General features: G+C 34.0%; 1 protein-coding gene across 10 annotated transcripts in view; it reads left to right on the top strand.

The window, feature by feature from the left end:
• STAG1 (STAG1 cohesin complex component) overlaps window positions 1–17,257 on the top strand; it is a gene marked incomplete at its 3' end in the record, with an annotated part of 382,903 nt that overhangs the window by 337,995 nt on the left and 27,651 nt on the right. For 9 of the 10 annotated variants that reach the window (XM_079154996.1, XM_079154998.1, XM_079155000.1 and 6 more), the window contains 4 exons: window positions 832–912; window positions 11,160–11,252; window positions 13,224–13,398; window positions 15,367–15,506. In XM_079154996.1, coding sequence (XP_079011122.1) covers window positions 832–912; window positions 11,160–11,252; window positions 13,224–13,398; window positions 15,367–15,506 — 489 coding nt within the window. The remainder of the gene's footprint in view (window positions 1–831; window positions 913–11,159; window positions 11,253–13,223; window positions 13,399–15,366; window positions 15,507–17,257) is intronic. The other variant, XM_079155002.1, reaches the window with a different exon arrangement.

Here is a 17,257-nt window from a genome sequence, read left to right as displayed (position 1 = left end):
TAGGTATACCCCACATAAACAACAACCCTGTAACAAGATCCTGAGAACCTCTAACCTAGAAAAATCCCAGACTTACGTAGTTAAAATATTCTGATTGCCAGATATATCAGAATAACTTACTCATGGGAGAAGAAAGAGATTACATTGAGATGAGATGCTAGTAGTGTTCCATTTCTTGATCTGGAGTTTGGTTACACAAACACTTTTACTTTATGTTCATTCATTAAACTTTATATTTGTTCTATGCACCTTTGGTATAAATATTACTTTTCACATTAAAGACACTTTAAAACAAAGTGAGTAGAATATTTAAGTTTTAAAATTTGGATAAAAATAATTTCGTAGATTTCCTTTAAAAGATCTACATAAAATATTTATAACATTATACTTGTATTTTAACATGTTATTGAGGTACATATTATCAAGATATGTTCTGCCCTGGCACACCTGTAATTCCACCAACTTGGGAGGCTGAGGCAAGAGGATTTCAAGTTCGAGTCCAACCTCAGCAGTAGCAGACCCTGGCTCAAAATAAAAAATAAAGAAGGGGGGTTGGAGGTAACTCAGTGGTAACATGCCCCTCGGTTCAATCTCCAGTACCCCTAACCAAAAAAAAAAGACATTCTGTTTTTATTCTCTAGGTAAATATGTTGGTTTATCTTTTGTTTAACCAAGTATTTTATCCATTTTCAATAGTTCTGTAAAAATTGGACTTGAACTTTATTTTATTATAAATAAAAAACATTGTATTACTCTCTTAATATTGTGAAAACATAAATTGTCTCACTTGTTTGAATTTTTTATTGAATAACTTTTTTTCATTTGATACAGATAGTTGTACAAGCACTGCAATGTTCCCATTACTCGATTCTTTGGCAGTTGGTGAAAATTACTGATGGTTCTCCTTCCAAAGTAAGTAAAGAGTTTCTGTAGGCAGAAAGGTTATTATTGTAATAATAACCTTGCTTAACTCATTGTTAAATAATTTATCAGTTATATAAATTATTATAATCTTTAATAAAAATATGGTAATTTGTTGTTAGCATTTCTGGCTTTATGAGTATTGTGTTTAACTCTTTTGGAAAATATCCAGTCTTCAAGCAACAGACAGACACATAATTTATACATATGCAAACATAAGCACATACAACATACAGTCAAAATACTTATAAGAAGTAACCATGGTAGACACAAGAGCTCTATAAGTGACATGCTATATAGAAGAACAAATAGTGAAGGTAAGTGTAGCTTTTGATTCTGGCTGTATGGCATCTATGAGTTCAAAGCACAGCTCTCTTTTAAGTTAAAAACAACTTAAAATATTAGCTACTTTGTTTATTTATTTGTCTTGTTTCAATCTATTCATAATCATGCAAAACTAAAAGGAAAACAGGCCAGGGATTAAGTGTAAGTAGAATCAAAGAAAATTTAAAAAGTACTGAAAGCTTTATTTCACACTGAAAGTCTTTAATACAGAGAAAGCACAACATCCTTCCAAAGTAGTATGTCTAGTATGTGGCCATGTGTCTCTGAAAAATTGAAATCCTAAAGAGCTATGCCAGGCACAAGGGTAAACAAATAAGTGCATACTTGATCCATTCATGAAGTGGGAGTTAAGGAAAATAGTCTGTCTTAAAATTTTTCATTGATTAAAGGTGGGGACAGATAAATCTCCCTGGAAAGTTTATAACCATGAACTAGTTTTCACTCAGGTTTTATCCTGGATTCTAACTATTTTAGTGGTTTAAAAAGAAAAGAAAAGTAATAACAATTTGTTATTTTTAAGTGTTCTAAAGTGGTATTATCCCCAAATACCTAACAGAATCAAATCTAAATCTCTTGTGAAGGAACATGCCTTCAAGAATTTCCACAAATAAAATTTTAACAAAAGTAAATTCACAGTAAAAAAAAAAATCACTTAAAAGAAAACAAGAAACCATGAATAGAATCATGAAGGGAATCAAGACAAAAAATACCTCACATATTATAATTACCTGACAAATATAAAAATAAGTTTTTCAATAGTTTCATGAAATGAAAGAGGCTTGAACATACCAGTAAATAGTGAATATTTGATAGAGAACCAAATACAGATTCTAAAATGTTTACCTATCCTAACAAAACAAAAGCTGTTTCATCCTAAAGATAACTAATGTTTGCATATAAAACCAGCAGCTTAATATGGAGCAGTCTTTCTCAGAGAAACAATCTTTTTTCTTTTTTTCCTTCCTAATTTGAGGATTTCTTTACATTTGCATCTGTAAAATAGATATAATAATTCCATATATAATAAATCATTTGAGTCTCAACCTCGTGCTTACTGTTAGTGCTCTTTAAATTATTGTATTAAGCTTTTAATACAACTAGTTCTGTAGAGTTTTGTTGTAGATTTTGTTTTTAACAAATTTTTTAAGGGCCCATTTGTTGATGCCTCTGATCACAAATTCATAGTATTTGTTAATCATTTGATTGTTACACAGGTACATTTCATTCATCATTCTTTATGCCAGTGTGCATTTAGATGGGAAATTACTATGACTTTAAATGTCGGAGTTATAATGCCATTTAAAAGTGTATGGAGGAATCAGTAATGATGCACCTGAAACTCTATCCCTTTTTTCCCTTTAATTTTTCCTGAAGTTTAAATGTAATATAATAGATATTAGGATATTTATAAGTGTTAAATGAAGTTAACATTTGTAATGTCATTTGGAAACAACCTGAAAGTATTACATGAAGTTATATTGTTGAAAAAAAAAATGTTAAAATTGAATGGGTCTTTTAGTGAGAAAGCAAGCCAGGTTACCATCATGTTTTTGGTTCCCTAGTAATTAGTAAATTTACAGAAATTCATTTAAAACTCTAAAGAAGTCACTTCTAATTTTAATTAATAAATTATGCTGATTGATTTTTTTGGTATAAATTACAAAGTTTTCATAAATTTGGGCTCTTTTGGGCATATGCTCATTGTGGGGAAAAAAAGAGAGAAATAAAACTACCAAATGGTATCACCTGTGGATCCACTTTTAGTATTTTGATATACTTTCTTTGTTTACATATTTATTGCTATATTATAAGACATGGGTTTTTTAATTTTTTTAAGTTTTTTTTTTAAGTTGTATATGGGCACAGTACCTTTATTTTATTTTTTTAATATGGTGCTGAGGATAAAACCCAGTGCCTCACACATGCTAGGCAAGCACTCCACCACTGAGCCACAACTCCAGGCCAAAATGTAGTTTTTTTAGTTCTGTTTCTTACATGTATTTCTTATTTTACTGAAATCCTATTTACAATTTTGTGTCTTTTCAATTGACATTTACTTTAGGTAAGAAATGATCATAGAAAATATTCTAATGTAATACTGTACATACATCAGTAATCTGCATCATAATTGATTTTGCCACTCTCCTCTTGAATGGTTTTAAACATTTTTACAAAATAAAATTAATGCTGTGATGGGCATTCTGGCTAAAATTTTGTTCTGCATTTTCCTTATTTCATCTTGTATTCTTAAAAGTGGAATTGCTGTGTTAACAATTATACATATGTTGAACATTCTTTATACATACTGCCAAATTGCTTTTTAGAGAGTACTTGTGAAATTTATTTTTCTTCTCTACTGTCAAGAATACTATCATTCAGAAGATTATGGATGGTAGTTACATTTGAACCTCAATTTCAAGATATAATTTAACTCAACAGTAAACATTTCATAAAACAAAGTATTTGTATAGACTTGATCAAGAACAGCATTAGATCTTTATTTGAAATGGAAGTGAACTGGGTTTTCCAATGGGTATTTCCTCTGTTCCCCTCATTTCCAGAGTTGCAGCCCTTTGGCAGTCACACAGGTCATGCTCAGTATTTTTGCTACGGTGCCCCCTAGTGCTGGGTCCTGTAGAAGCAGCCTTCAGTTTCTTTTCTCTAGCAGAAAGCATCTTTCTAACTTCAGTTCCTCTGGACATATACAAATACATTTAAAAAGCAAGGTAAATAAGAGTTGGGGCTAAAATAATGCTCCTGTTGCCTTATTTGGCCTGAAGATCTAGAATTTATCCTCAATTTTTTTTCCTTCTGAAAGAAGCTGTCCTCTTTTCTGTAATCTTAAAATTATACTATTTTTCCACCTTATTCTTCATGTTTCTGTTCTGGACTGCAGTAGGGAGGGAGCAGACATCCCTGCCTTCTGAGTCAGGGACCTATTCCTAAAGAAAATCAACATTCCCTACGTAGCTGCATGTGAAATTATTAGAGATGTTCAAATGACAAATGTGTTTGTCACCATCTTGCCTAGAAGTTGTCCTCTGAAAATTCCAATTTTCACTTCCAAATGACTGGAAAGGGGAGGAATAAGGGTGAAGGTGTAACTGATGGTGACCAAGTCCCTTTAACCTTTCCTTCCACAAACATGCTATTCTTTCCACAAACATGCTTTCCTAGAAATGAACTCAAATGCATAAAAACCTGTAGTCTTCGTTCTCTTTCCCTAATCCTTCAGAGTAGCAGTAGATGATAAAGAAATAGTTTAGCTATGTCCTTGCCGAGAATTCCTGTAACTCATAGAGAACACCTCTTCATCTACAGAGGTGAAGGGAATGGGGCCAAGGATGACAAATAATAACTATCCCCATAGGGACAAATTTTTGTATATAACCATTGTGTATAACCATTTTATTTGACTTATTTTCTTCTAGAATCTTCCCCTTCCACCTTACATTTCTTGAGAATTCTGTCTTGGTTAACTATTCAGTTAGTTTGAAGGCTTTCCTTTTGGTCATTCGGTGACTCCAGAGTTATTCTTTAATAGAGATGTTTCTGTTAATATATCTCCAACAAAAATTGTCTGATTGGTCTAGAAGGGTTAGGAGAGAAAGAACTTATTTAATACCATTCCTCATTCAGCTCTCAGAATGTTCTTTTAAAAAAAAATCTGGAATACAGAAATAGGTGACTATTCATAGTAAGTTCTAAACTTTTAATTTTATCCAACCCTAACATTTTAAAATTCTGTACCAGAAATAAATATATTCAACTTAGAAAAGTAAAAACTTAGAAGTCATGGTTTCAGCATTTCATTAAGTGTGTCATGCTTTAATTGCAACCCTGATCCCTGGCCTCCAGGTCTGGTAGGGAAGTCACTTCCCCCCACTCCCTTCACCCCGACTTGAAGGATAGCATAAAATCAGCCTCAGAAGCTTATCCACCTGGATGCTGTTCTTACCTTCGAAGAGACAGTGACCTTTAAAGTACGATTTACAAATCCTTAAGATATTTAGATGAGATAGTCAGAGACCATGACAGGGACAAGGACAGATGTACTCCGAAGGCCATCTGTACATAGGCATTTTAATCACTTGAGGAATGTCTATCTAAAAACTGGTAATTTTTTTTTTATTGTAAACAAATGGGATACATGTTGTTTCTCTGTACATGGTGTAAAGGCATACCATTTATGTAATCATAAATTTACATAGAGTAATGTTGCTTGATTCATTCTGTTATTTTTTTCCCTTCCCCCCACCCCTCCCACCCCTCTTTTCCCTCTATACAGTGCTTCCTTCCTCCATAAAACTGGTAATTTTAAGGTTTATTATCTTTAAACTCACTTAACCTGTCTCATCCCCCTTTAGAACTAAGGACACCAAAATAAGAGTAACTTATTTTCAAGATTTGTGGGAACGTTCAACTGCCAGCTTTTATAATGTCTTGTTCCATACCTGTCAGTGTATAGACATCTTCAGTCATTCCCATACACCTTCCAGGAACAGTGGAACCCTACAGGCTGATCAACCCTTAATGAGATCACTCCCCCAATCTTCTCAAAGGAACTGGATTGCCCAGCCTCAAGCAATAAGGATTTCTCTGGAACCTCTTGGCAAAACCAGAACTGAGATAATTATCAACCAGAATCTAGCCCACCATAACTGGTAAAAGGCTTGTCCCTTCCCTTATTTGGGGAACAGCCTGATCTCTCTCTTAGTGCTGTCTCTCCTCTCCTTGAGGTTAAACCTCAAACTTTACTTGTGTATTTGTACTCTTTGGCCCAGTTTCTTCATTTGTATTGTCAGTGGGTCAGAAGTTCCCATATCTGACATCATATTCTATGTAGTAATTATTACAGTGCAAGAATGTTTTAACTGAGCTTATCCAGAAATGTAAGGTGATACTAAAAATAGATAAAACATAACACTTTTCACTTTCTAGTACAGACATTGGCGATTTTCTCCCCAAAAGTTAATGATAAAAGAAGACTACTTTCCCGTTAGGCCCATTTATTTGAGTAGAAACAAAACAGATGTCTTATCCTACTCAATTCCCTGAGTGATAGACTAATGATTTTCTTTCCTATAGTACATTTTTTATTTTGGAACCAAAAATATTCCCAGTGATTTATAATTGCTAGGTGTCTGTTAAATGATGACTTGTTGCTGATCCAATTTATCTATATAAGAAACTCACAATTCTTAGGTTTCCAACATTTGTATTTGTGTGTGTGTGTGTGTGTGTGTGTGTGTGTGTGTGTGTGTGTGTGTGTGTTAGAGCATGGTTGTCTTTGGAGTTAAAACCGGAGTTTGAATTTTGGCTCTACCTCTTACCAACTCTGGCAACATAAACAAAATACTTCACCTGAGTTTCAGTTTCCTCATATATAAAGTGAGAATGATATTTACTACTAGTTAGGTTTGCTGAGAATATTACATTGAGAAAAATGTTTCAGTTAGAAGTAACTTATTTCATTGGCATTAAATCTCAGCCCTGGTCTCTGGTTCCCTGTCTTCCCTGCTAGAAACAAGAATTGAAATTGAGTGATTTATTGTTTGAGGCTGTGGGAGTACCTAAATATACTCAGTAGTGTACGTTTGTGATACAGCATGGTAGATTTTGTTCTTCATCTGAATTTTGGGATAGTTTTGGGGATTCAGGTCTCTCTCTTTGGTCCTAACAGTCACTACTTTTCCCCTGTCCCTCTGACTCCTTTAGCTTCCTTCATCTTTGTACACTACAGGAAAGAGAAAGCCGGAAGATGTTTTGGAACTACAGTAGGCATCTTAAGGGTTCCTGGATCATAAATGGATTAGCCTTTGAGGCAATGGCAGGAGTCAGCTGGTGGGGATTCATATTGCCAAGAACAGCAGCAACATTGAAAACTAGGTATTACATTTGGGGTTTAAATATCCAGTAGTTTTATTGTGTATTTACAGAAGTTTCTATCCTGTTGGGACAATATCCATGATTCTCCAAGAGCTAGGTCCCCAGCCCTTAATTATTTCTTAGTTTAAAATTTTCTACCTTCCTGGGATGAGTCCTTTGAACTCTCCCTTTTTGTCTTTACTTATTCTCTTGTTAACTTACCGGATTTTTTTAATTAGCATCTGTAAAATCAACTTGGGGAAACTGAGATAGCAAATATGATAAGGCTTCCTGAACTGTTTTCAGTTTTGCAACATATGAAATAGTCCATAATAGGATTGCCCTTAACAACAGCATTTACCATGACCTGAGTAATGGCCATGTCAGCTGAACATCCAGGTCATCATAAATAAAGTGTCTCTCACATAGCTTGCATACAAAGGATATTGGCTGCTTTATCTGGAATGTTCTATTTGGCATTTATTGGTGGAGTTCAACAGTCCCCCTTTTCAGAGTAAAACAGACCTACCAGTGACTTTTGTCTTGTTCACCAGCCTGACTTCCCTTGGGAGTAAGCTCCTGTGTCTGCAGGTATACTTATCCAGGTATACTCATCTGTGATTGTTACTTAGTGAGTTATTGTCCTGTATCAATTCTGACAGGACTTTGTCTCCATAGCATTTTAAACCAAAGATACTGGTCCTAAATTTTTATCCTCAAAATTCTTGTTTATGACTGGAGTTGTGGCTCAGTGGTAGAGCCTTTGCCTGGCATGTGTGAAGCACTGGGTTTAATTATCAGCACCACATCTAAATAAATAAATATAAAGGTCCATTAATAACTAAAAAAAAAAAAATTTAAGTCCATTTTAGTAGATTCTCCTCAGGAAATGGATGATGCTGACATACACAATAAAACAGTCCCTTCGCAATATACCCCATGGTCTCTGTATTTTCTTGGTTTTGCCCTCCCCTAACATGGACTACCTTTTTGACCTTTGAGGTATTTTCATTGTCCTGGCATAATTTTGCTCTGTGGATAGCTGTGAGGCTGATGGCCTTGGCCTTAGTTCTTAAAGACTAACATCTGAACTCGTTCCATCCTCAAGTCCTGACCCAGCACTCTTACTTAAATTTTAGCTGTTACAGATAACAGTAACCAAAGGATTGTATTTAACATGCTGCTTCTTATTTTGCTTTTCCTTATGTGTCTAATGTGCCTACTCTTTTGAGATTTGGGTCTACAACACCTCTAAATTTCACTGGTAACTTTTACCAAGCATAGAGTGGCATAGGTGTCATACCATGGATGACTAGTAGTCTGTGGATCAGCGGTTCTTCATCATCCACCCTTGACAAACCACATATATCCATGAGTAAGGGCTCTTCTAGCAAATCTTATCACTGCCACCAAATGTAAGAATATTAAGGAAAAATACAAACTCATTTTCTTCCCTTACTCTCACAACAGAAAATACTTCTATGACCAAAGAAATGTGAGGATTTCTCCCAACCAGAAACTAATCAGTTCAACAGTGGACACCAGCTGAGTGTCGTTTGATTCGGTTTTGACATTACCAAGAGGCAGTATTGGATCCCATGGTTTAAGGGTTCAATCCTACAAGATTGCCTCTGTCAATGCCAGCTGCAATCCCCAGTTGTTTTACTTTCTGACTGACCTACTTATAAATCAGAGTTCCCACAATACCCTCCTTGGGGTAAATTAATTTGCTAGAATGGCTCAGAAAACTTAGAGAAATACAATTCAAATTAGAAAGGATACCCATGAACACCAGATGAAGAAATTAATAGGGCAAGGCATATGGAGAAAAAGTATAGTACTTCCATGCCTTCTCTAGGTGCATCATCCTCTGAGAAACTCCACATATTCAGCTATTTGGAAGCTCCCAGAAACCAGTGTTTTGTGGATTTTTATGGAACTTTAATACATAAGCTTGCTTGATTGCATCACTGGTCATTAGTGACCAACTCAACATTCAACCCCTCCACTCCCTGGATGGGGACGGGGCAGGACTAACCCTCTAACTGTGATTTGGTTTTTCCAGTGACCAGCTCCTATCCTGAAACTACCTAGGTGATACCAGCCATTAGCCAACTCATTAGCATACAAAAAGACAGCATTTTGGAAAGTCCCAGGATTTTAGGAGTTGAATACTTGGAAACAGACAAAAGACCTAACTATGTATTTCAAAACATCATATAGCCCTCCCATTTAGACACTTCTCTTTTAGAATATATGAGTACCCTGGATTTCAGTTTCTTTGTCTCTAAAATGGGAATGTTTACATTTATTTCACAGAGTGATTGTGAAATTTATATTTATGAACACAGAACATAGTACTTGATACACAATAAACTCTAAACTAAAGGTTGTATCTACCTTTAATTGACCTATTATATATCATTGTCCATTCTGTTTAGAATATGATTCTAATGCACAGAATTTTAACACTTATAAAAATCATCTTTTGATAGTTCCTTATTGTCATCAGGATAATATCCAAACGATTTAACATGACATTTGAAATGTCCTTTCATTTAAGTGGAAATGGGTCCTGTTTTCCTCTTTTGCTTTCGTGTCACTCCTGATTATATCTGCGCTACAATTAAATTGGCTTCCTCAGAAGTACCTTAAAGCTTTTGAACAATTGGGGCCCTATCTGGAATACCTTTTTTAATAATCCTTGTCCTCTGGATTCAACTTCATGTTAGTTTTTTGTTCTCCTTTTATGACTACCTTTGACTCTGAGTTAGGTTTTCCAGCATTTGGCCCATGCTGTCTCCTACCATAGCACTCTGCACTCCATTATAGTTGCCTTTTATCTCAGCTGTTTTCCCCAATGCATTGTGAATGTTTGAAATTAAAGTTCAAGGTATATTGAGGTTTGGTTATTGAATATTCATCCACAGGAGCATTAGTCTTCAAGACATTTTCCTTTTTACTACTATGCACAAGATGAGCTCATTTTTTCTAAATATGTGCACTCATATTAGCAATAGGAAATATATATAACTTTTGAAGTATCATTATTTTGGTTTCGAATATCCCAAAATAGTAAGTGCTGTCATCTCTACAAAATAGAAAAGCCTAAAGAATTTTAATTTAAGAGTACCTTGTTAAAGTGATTTTTAATTTGTTTAGGTAATTATTCTTTATTGTTTTAAATACAATATAATACTGAATTATCTGCCTCTGTCTTGCTCATTTGTCAGGAAAATATAAGCTCTGGTATCAGTCCTGGTTTCATGACCTTTACCAATAACTACTTTTTTAGGATCTATTTTGTTTGTTTTTGAGACAGTGTCTCACTATTACTGCCCAGACAGTTCTGGAACTCGAGGTCTCAAAGAGATCCTCCCACCCTCAAATCCATGCTTGACACATTGTAGATGCTTAATAGATTTTAGTTTTTCTTTCAAGAAGAGGGGACATAGCTCAGTAGCAGAATGTGTATTTACGTATGCTCAGGTTCACTCCCAGTATGAAAAAAGAAAAAGTAAATTTCCCTTTAAACTTCTCAAATGTTGTTTCAGTGGGATATTATCTGGCCATCTAATTAAATCCCATTTACTCATTCACTCTTAGATTAAACCCCATAGTCCTATGAAGGTTTATCTTACTTCCCCCAACATTCAGTACTTATTGTTTTGTTTACTCTTGTCAGTATGCTGCTGCGCTATGTGATCTTACTCTGAAACATACTAATGTGTCATAGAAGTGACCAGTGATTTTAATATCATCCTAAATAAACCATATTTGTAAAGGATACTCTTGGGAGCAATCACAGTGGAGCAGTCTATGGCTAAATAGAAATAAATGTTCTGGATTGTCAGCTTCACTGCCCTTTCCTTTAGGTCAGACAACTAGAAAATAACTATACTGACTTTTAAAGATAAATTTGGTTTTGCAAATTTCCTTCACAATAAACCAGTTTGGCTATTTTCTGTTATTTCTTTTGGCAATTTTCTAGGATACTAATTTGCTTGCATCTTTGTGTCTTACAGGAAGATTTGTTGGTATTGAGAAAAACAGTGAAATCCTTTTTGGCTGTTTGCCAGCAGTGCCTATCTAATGTTAATACTCCAGTGAAGGAACAGGTAAGAAATTGTCAGTTATGACCTCTCAGTAAAAGTAAGCCAAATGTATTAATGAATAGTAAGAAAGTAATTTTTTTATGGCAATTCTTGGCATACATGTCTGTCCCTAACATTCATGGGACCTAGAATCAATAGTCTTGATATCTGAATGTTTTAAGTTACAAAGCAAACAAATTCATCATGTTTTTGTTTAGGTTTTTTTTCTGGCTTTTTTTTTTTTTCAGCTCACAGATTTGTATATAAATATATTCCATTCTTGTATTTCAACAAGTATACTCTCCATCAACTTTAAGACCAAGTTCTAATTTAGAAATCTTGATTCCTAAGAATTCTTTACCAGAACATTGGGGGTCTTGGGAGCAGATCTATAACTTGCCCTCTGTCATCTCGTTTTTGCCTCCTCACACCAGAAAATTTCTTATACATGCATGTGAATACTTCAACACACATGTATAAACTCTTGTCTCCACTACCTCTCTGAGGACTAAGAATACACAAACTCCAGATGTGATATGCCTAGGGAAGGGGCCTTTTTAGGTTTTCACAACTATGATCAGGTCTGTTAGAGCAAGAAATTCCTAAGTTTCTGTACCTCCACAGTAGTGTAGAAGTCGGGTTTGAGTAGGGATGTCTTTGGTTTAACAGACTCTTTACCCCTTGAACAAGGTTAAAACCCAGAGTGGGTCCCAGGGAAGTACTGTTTCCATTAAGTGGTTTTGTAAAATATTTCTTTAATCATACTCTTCTATTAGGAAATAAAAATAGATTGGACCTTTTATATACTGTTTCTTTGTTGATATTGGGCTAGAATAAAAGTCTTATTAGGTTAAAGTATGCACTATTATTCATCCTTTGCTCTTCCTTCCTTCAAATAGGTTGTCGCAAAATTTCTTTGAGTTATTAATATATAACTTAAAATGGAAACATAAGATGGTCTTCCCTAAACCTTATTCTCTAGATGTTCAGAACCCCACCAGTGCTGTTTAGAAATACCCATCTCTGGCCATTTAGAGCAAAAATTCATTGTTTCTGTCTCAGACCTGTTTGGTGATACTCTAAATGACCTGTGTAAAAAATGTTCCCCTGGATTCTCTTTAAACTTCCCTCCTTTCAAATGACTCTTCCTAAATATCTTAATATATTTCATGATGGTACAATCCCAGGGCATAAACTACATTATTCTTCCTAATGCCAGACAACTGGATAGGCAGCCATCCACAAATGCCAAAATTGTATTTTTTCCCTTAGAAATCAACTTTTAGGGAATGAATTTCAGTGAATTGTTCAGATATGTCACAACCCTCAATAATCCCACAACAAAATCTTCAGATTTTTTTATAAACTGATATGTATTTTGCCCCATCTATTTAAATAATGCATATTTGGTAAGATACCTATAATACTTAGTTCTGGGGGGAATGTGTTGAGTTCTCTTATGATTTAATTTTTTGAGAGGTTTTTAGATACCAGTTTTGTATTAATGGTCCAACCTACTGTTAAGAGAATTTTTTAATATGAGATTTTAAAAAAAAAATTCCAAATAGTAGCTCACAGGTTTTGAGTACTGTATTATGTCTAATCATAGTTTCTCTTAAATTTATGCTAATTACTTGATTAAGCCATATATAATTGATTTCTAACATCTGTCATAATTTGTGATGCCACTGTTACATTTCCAGAGTTGAGGTTAACTTATTTTTTTAGAGTTCAGGGGGAAATCTCCTGTTCAGCTATTTTTGAGTTAACAAAGCCAAGTAAAGTAAATATATTGGGAGGGGGTCTTAAATGTGACTATGTTTAATGAGAAAGGGTAATTAGGTAAGAAAATTAAAACCAAAGAGTTAGAATTTAAATACTTAAAAATTATGTTAAGGTCTTGCTGTTGAACTGTTGTTTAGTATGTTTTCATTCACATTGGCATGCAGTCATATTCATGCACTATTTTGCTAATGAATTCCCTTTGCATTCTAGGCTTTCATGTTACTTTGTGATCTTCTGATGATTTTTAGCCACCAATTAATGACAGGTGGCAGAGAGGGACTTCAGCCTTTGGTATTTAATCCAGATACTGGACTTCAGTCTGAACTCCTTAGTTTTGTGATGGATCATGTTTTTATTGACCAGGATGAGGAGAACCAGAGCATGGGTATTTATTCCTATCACCTTGTTGATATTGATTTTATTTTATCAATCCCAAGACAGGAGGAAAAATAATCAAATTTAATCCTTAGAGTTACTAAGATTTTCTCCCTAAAAAATGTTAATAATAATAGTCATATATTTCATAAACCAGCAAGAATAAAAATATACATAATGATGGCTTCCTCCTTTAAAAGTACCTTAGAGTTCTTTCCCTATCCTTATGAGCTTCTTCACTCTTTTTCAAACAGCCAGTTAGTATTTCTTTATGTAGATACAGCATAATTTATATAATCTAGCTCGCATTAACTAACATCATTTCCAGTCTTTAGTTATAAAGAATAATCTTGTACATCTGCCATTTCCCCCATGTACAAATGTGTATGCAGTCTAGAGATTGTTTCTGATTGACCGCATCCAAGTTTACACTTTTTTTAAAGGAAAGCATCCAGGTTCTTTTTATTCCTGAGTAGTTGTCAGATATTATTACTTAAATAAAATATAGCTCTGAGATATTAAATGGTGAAAGATAATTATCAAACCTCACTAGTCAAAATTGCGCTGAGCCTGCAAAATAATAGCTTACCAAAGTCAAATAAATTGATAATGCTTAGTTGTTAATAAATATTATTTAGAATTAATTGTTAGTGAAATAGAGGATTTAAGCTTTCTAAAATAATTTGAGGTATATTTGATCCACACATCTATTTGGTGCTATTAGGATTTCTTTACAGGGTTGAGGGTATAGCACAGTTGCTAACACTAGCCTAGCATGCAGACGGCCCTAGATTGGATCCATAGCATGACCAAAAAAACGGAAAAAAAAAAAAAAAAAAAAAATCATGTTCTTAACATTTAGAAATACTGTGTGGAACACAGTGTTTATTTAAAGAATCTATCAAGAAATAAGATTTACCTGCTATTTTAAGCAAAAAGATTTACAGTTTCTCAAAGCACTGGTGCCTCAGAATTTATCAGGACTTACTAGTAAAAAGAAAGAGATTGAGAGTAAATTATTTTATGAATATATACATGTAAAGAAAAGAAAGAAGACTGATCCCAAATACAGAGCTTGAAATAAATGTTGTCATCTGGAGCCTTATAGGAAAACTTTTTCTAGGATTAGAAATACATTACACAATGGATTATGTAAAAAAAAAATTTTTTTTTTAATGAGAAACAGTCCTTATTTTGAAAGTTTTTAATAGGGTTAATTTTTTTAATATATTTGCTTAACATGGTTTGCAAAATAGATTTCTCAACTGATAATATAAACCATGTTTAGGACAAGCACTGAAAATTAACTGCTCCTTATATTTCCTTTACCCTTCTTTACATTTTTCTAAAATAAAACTTTTCTACCTGTCTCAGAAATTTCCAGAAATTCTTTTCTGCGGGAATGTATTAGCATAAGAAATACTGAGATTAGGCAGGCACAGTGGCACACACCTGTAATCCCAGATGCTCGAGAAGGTGAGGCAGGAGGATTGAGAGTTCAAAGCCAGCCTCAGCATCTGATGAGGCACTAAGTAACTCAGTGAAACCCTATCTCTAAGTAAAATACAAATTAGAGCTGGGGATGTGACTCAGTGGCCAAAGTGTCCCTGAGTTCAATTCCCAGTACCAATCCCCAACACACACAAAAAAAGAAATATTGAGATTAGAAATTGTAAGGTAAAACAAGTTGACAATATTGTTATGACAAAAGTTTAAGAGTATGATTTGCTTACCTTAATCATTGCTATGATAATCTAGAAGATAGGACTCTTAATGCCTACCAGTATTTGATAAACATGTGACTAAATAGCTCTCTAAAATAATTAATCATTATATAACTATTTTTGTTCTATCTAAAACTGAATTGCACCTATTTGTGACATTATAATGTTAAGGTAGTTTTCAAATATGCAGGTTTTCTACATTGTTTTATTGGATCAAGAACCAAATTCATAACCAATTTATTTTCTGTGGTTAGAGGGTGATGAAGAAGATGAGGCTAATAAAATTGAGGCCTTACATAAAAGAAGGAATCTACTTGCTGCCTTCAGCAAACTTATCATTTATGATATTGTTGACATGCATGCAGCTGCAGACATCTTTAAACACTACATGAAGGTACAGTTTCATATTCTTACTTTTCTCCTTCTGAATACCAGAGAAATTTGCAATTACAATGAACGAATGATGAGAGAAGCTGAAATTGACAGCCTTGACCTATGTGTTGTGGATAATTTTCTCTCCTTTATATTAACTCTGTATCATTCTGCACCATTGTATCAATCTGCACTCCCTGGAGTTAGGGGTTCCTAGCATTTACATGAAAAACACTCACTTTCTAGCTGCTCTCTTTTCCATAAATTTCATTTTGTTCCCGGTGCTCTGAAAAAACAGTGCTCAGAATTCTTCATGATATGGTTTAACAGGCTTAGATAAAAGGGAACACTTGTTAGTTTTTGTGTATTTGCTTTGTTCCCAGGTCAAAGAGGATGTTCTTTTTTGCCATTGTGCAGAATATTGTATGCCATTTGATCCATTTGTATCTTTATTTGGGTATAGTCCAATTCCAATTGTGATACGTAAGTTGAGCGTCTGTGGTCCTAAACAAAATCTGAAGTTTTTGGAGTGCCATACTCAAAAAGATTCAGATTTTTGAGCATTTCAGATTTCAGATTTTCAGATTTAGGCATACTCTACCAATCAAGTCTATGCAAATGTTCCAAAATCTGAAAAGCCCTCAAATACTTCTAGTTTGAAGCATTTTGGATAAGGGAAACCACCTATAGTTGCTAATGCATCCTAATTTCTAAACAACTGCAATGTGATGAGTGGTGTGCTAATAACCAGTGGTTTAAATAAGACATGGTTTCTGCACTAAGGAATTTATAGAATAGAGAAATTAAAATATAAACATAATGTAGCATTTAATAATGAATGACTACACATTCATTCTGTGCCATTGAAATTTGAGACACAGGCTTTCACATTATCTTTGATCATTGCAGGACATTGTATCTGCATTTAGGGAACCTAAGACTCTTACTTAAGAGGTTAACTTTTCCTAGGCCACACAATTATCAGAGTAGTAAACACTGACATTTGATTTTAGTTTGGTCTAGTTTGAACATGTAGCTTTTTCCACTGAACCACAAAAACTCAGCATGATTATTGTAGTGATACAGGTACAAATTGCAAAACAACACCAAATATAAAGAGATATTTCAGTGAGAGGAACCAGAGAAATCTTCTCTTGAAACTAATGTACACACAGGGTTTGGATGGAAGAATTTGCACTTACTATTAAGCTTGCAATGGATGAAAAGCCCATGCCAAGATAACAGCATAAATATACATATCTGTCTCTGCCCATTTTTTTCTATGTGATCTACAAAGAAATCATGAAAGAACTTGTCAAACTGATTATTCAGAGTAGTTTTTCCTTATCCTATTATACATCAGTCATCTGTAGCATTATTCCAAGTTAATATTCCTAGGTTCCACTCAACCTGAATGAGAATGTCATTAAGATAATGTCAAGTATTTTAAGGAAAAGGGTCATAGAAATTTTCACATGACCTTATTCCTCTGAAAAATCTATTCTTCAGCACCTTTCCTATTTTTTATCCACTCCTTAAATAACTCAGTGTTTCCATAATCTCTACAAATTTTCTTAGGACATGATTTATCTGATCTAGAAAACTAATTTATTTGTAATGACTCCATGCTTTCATTGGTTCTTCACTAAATCTGGCTTTCAGTATCATTTTACAAGTTATTCTACCATTTTTAGGTAGTTTTTCTCATCAGAAAATTAGAGAATCATTTAATATGTTGAGTTTTGGTTTTAGTTTTGCCTTGTCATTTCTTAA

This window comes from Sciurus vulgaris (genome assembly GCF_902686455.1).
Source record: "Sciurus vulgaris genome assembly, chromosome: 10".
In the NCBI taxonomy this organism is placed as follows: domain Eukaryota; kingdom Metazoa; phylum Chordata; class Mammalia; order Rodentia; family Sciuridae; genus Sciurus; species Sciurus vulgaris.
The sequence above is the reverse complement of the archived record's forward strand: the minus strand, read 5'-3'. Positions and strand labels throughout refer to the sequence as shown.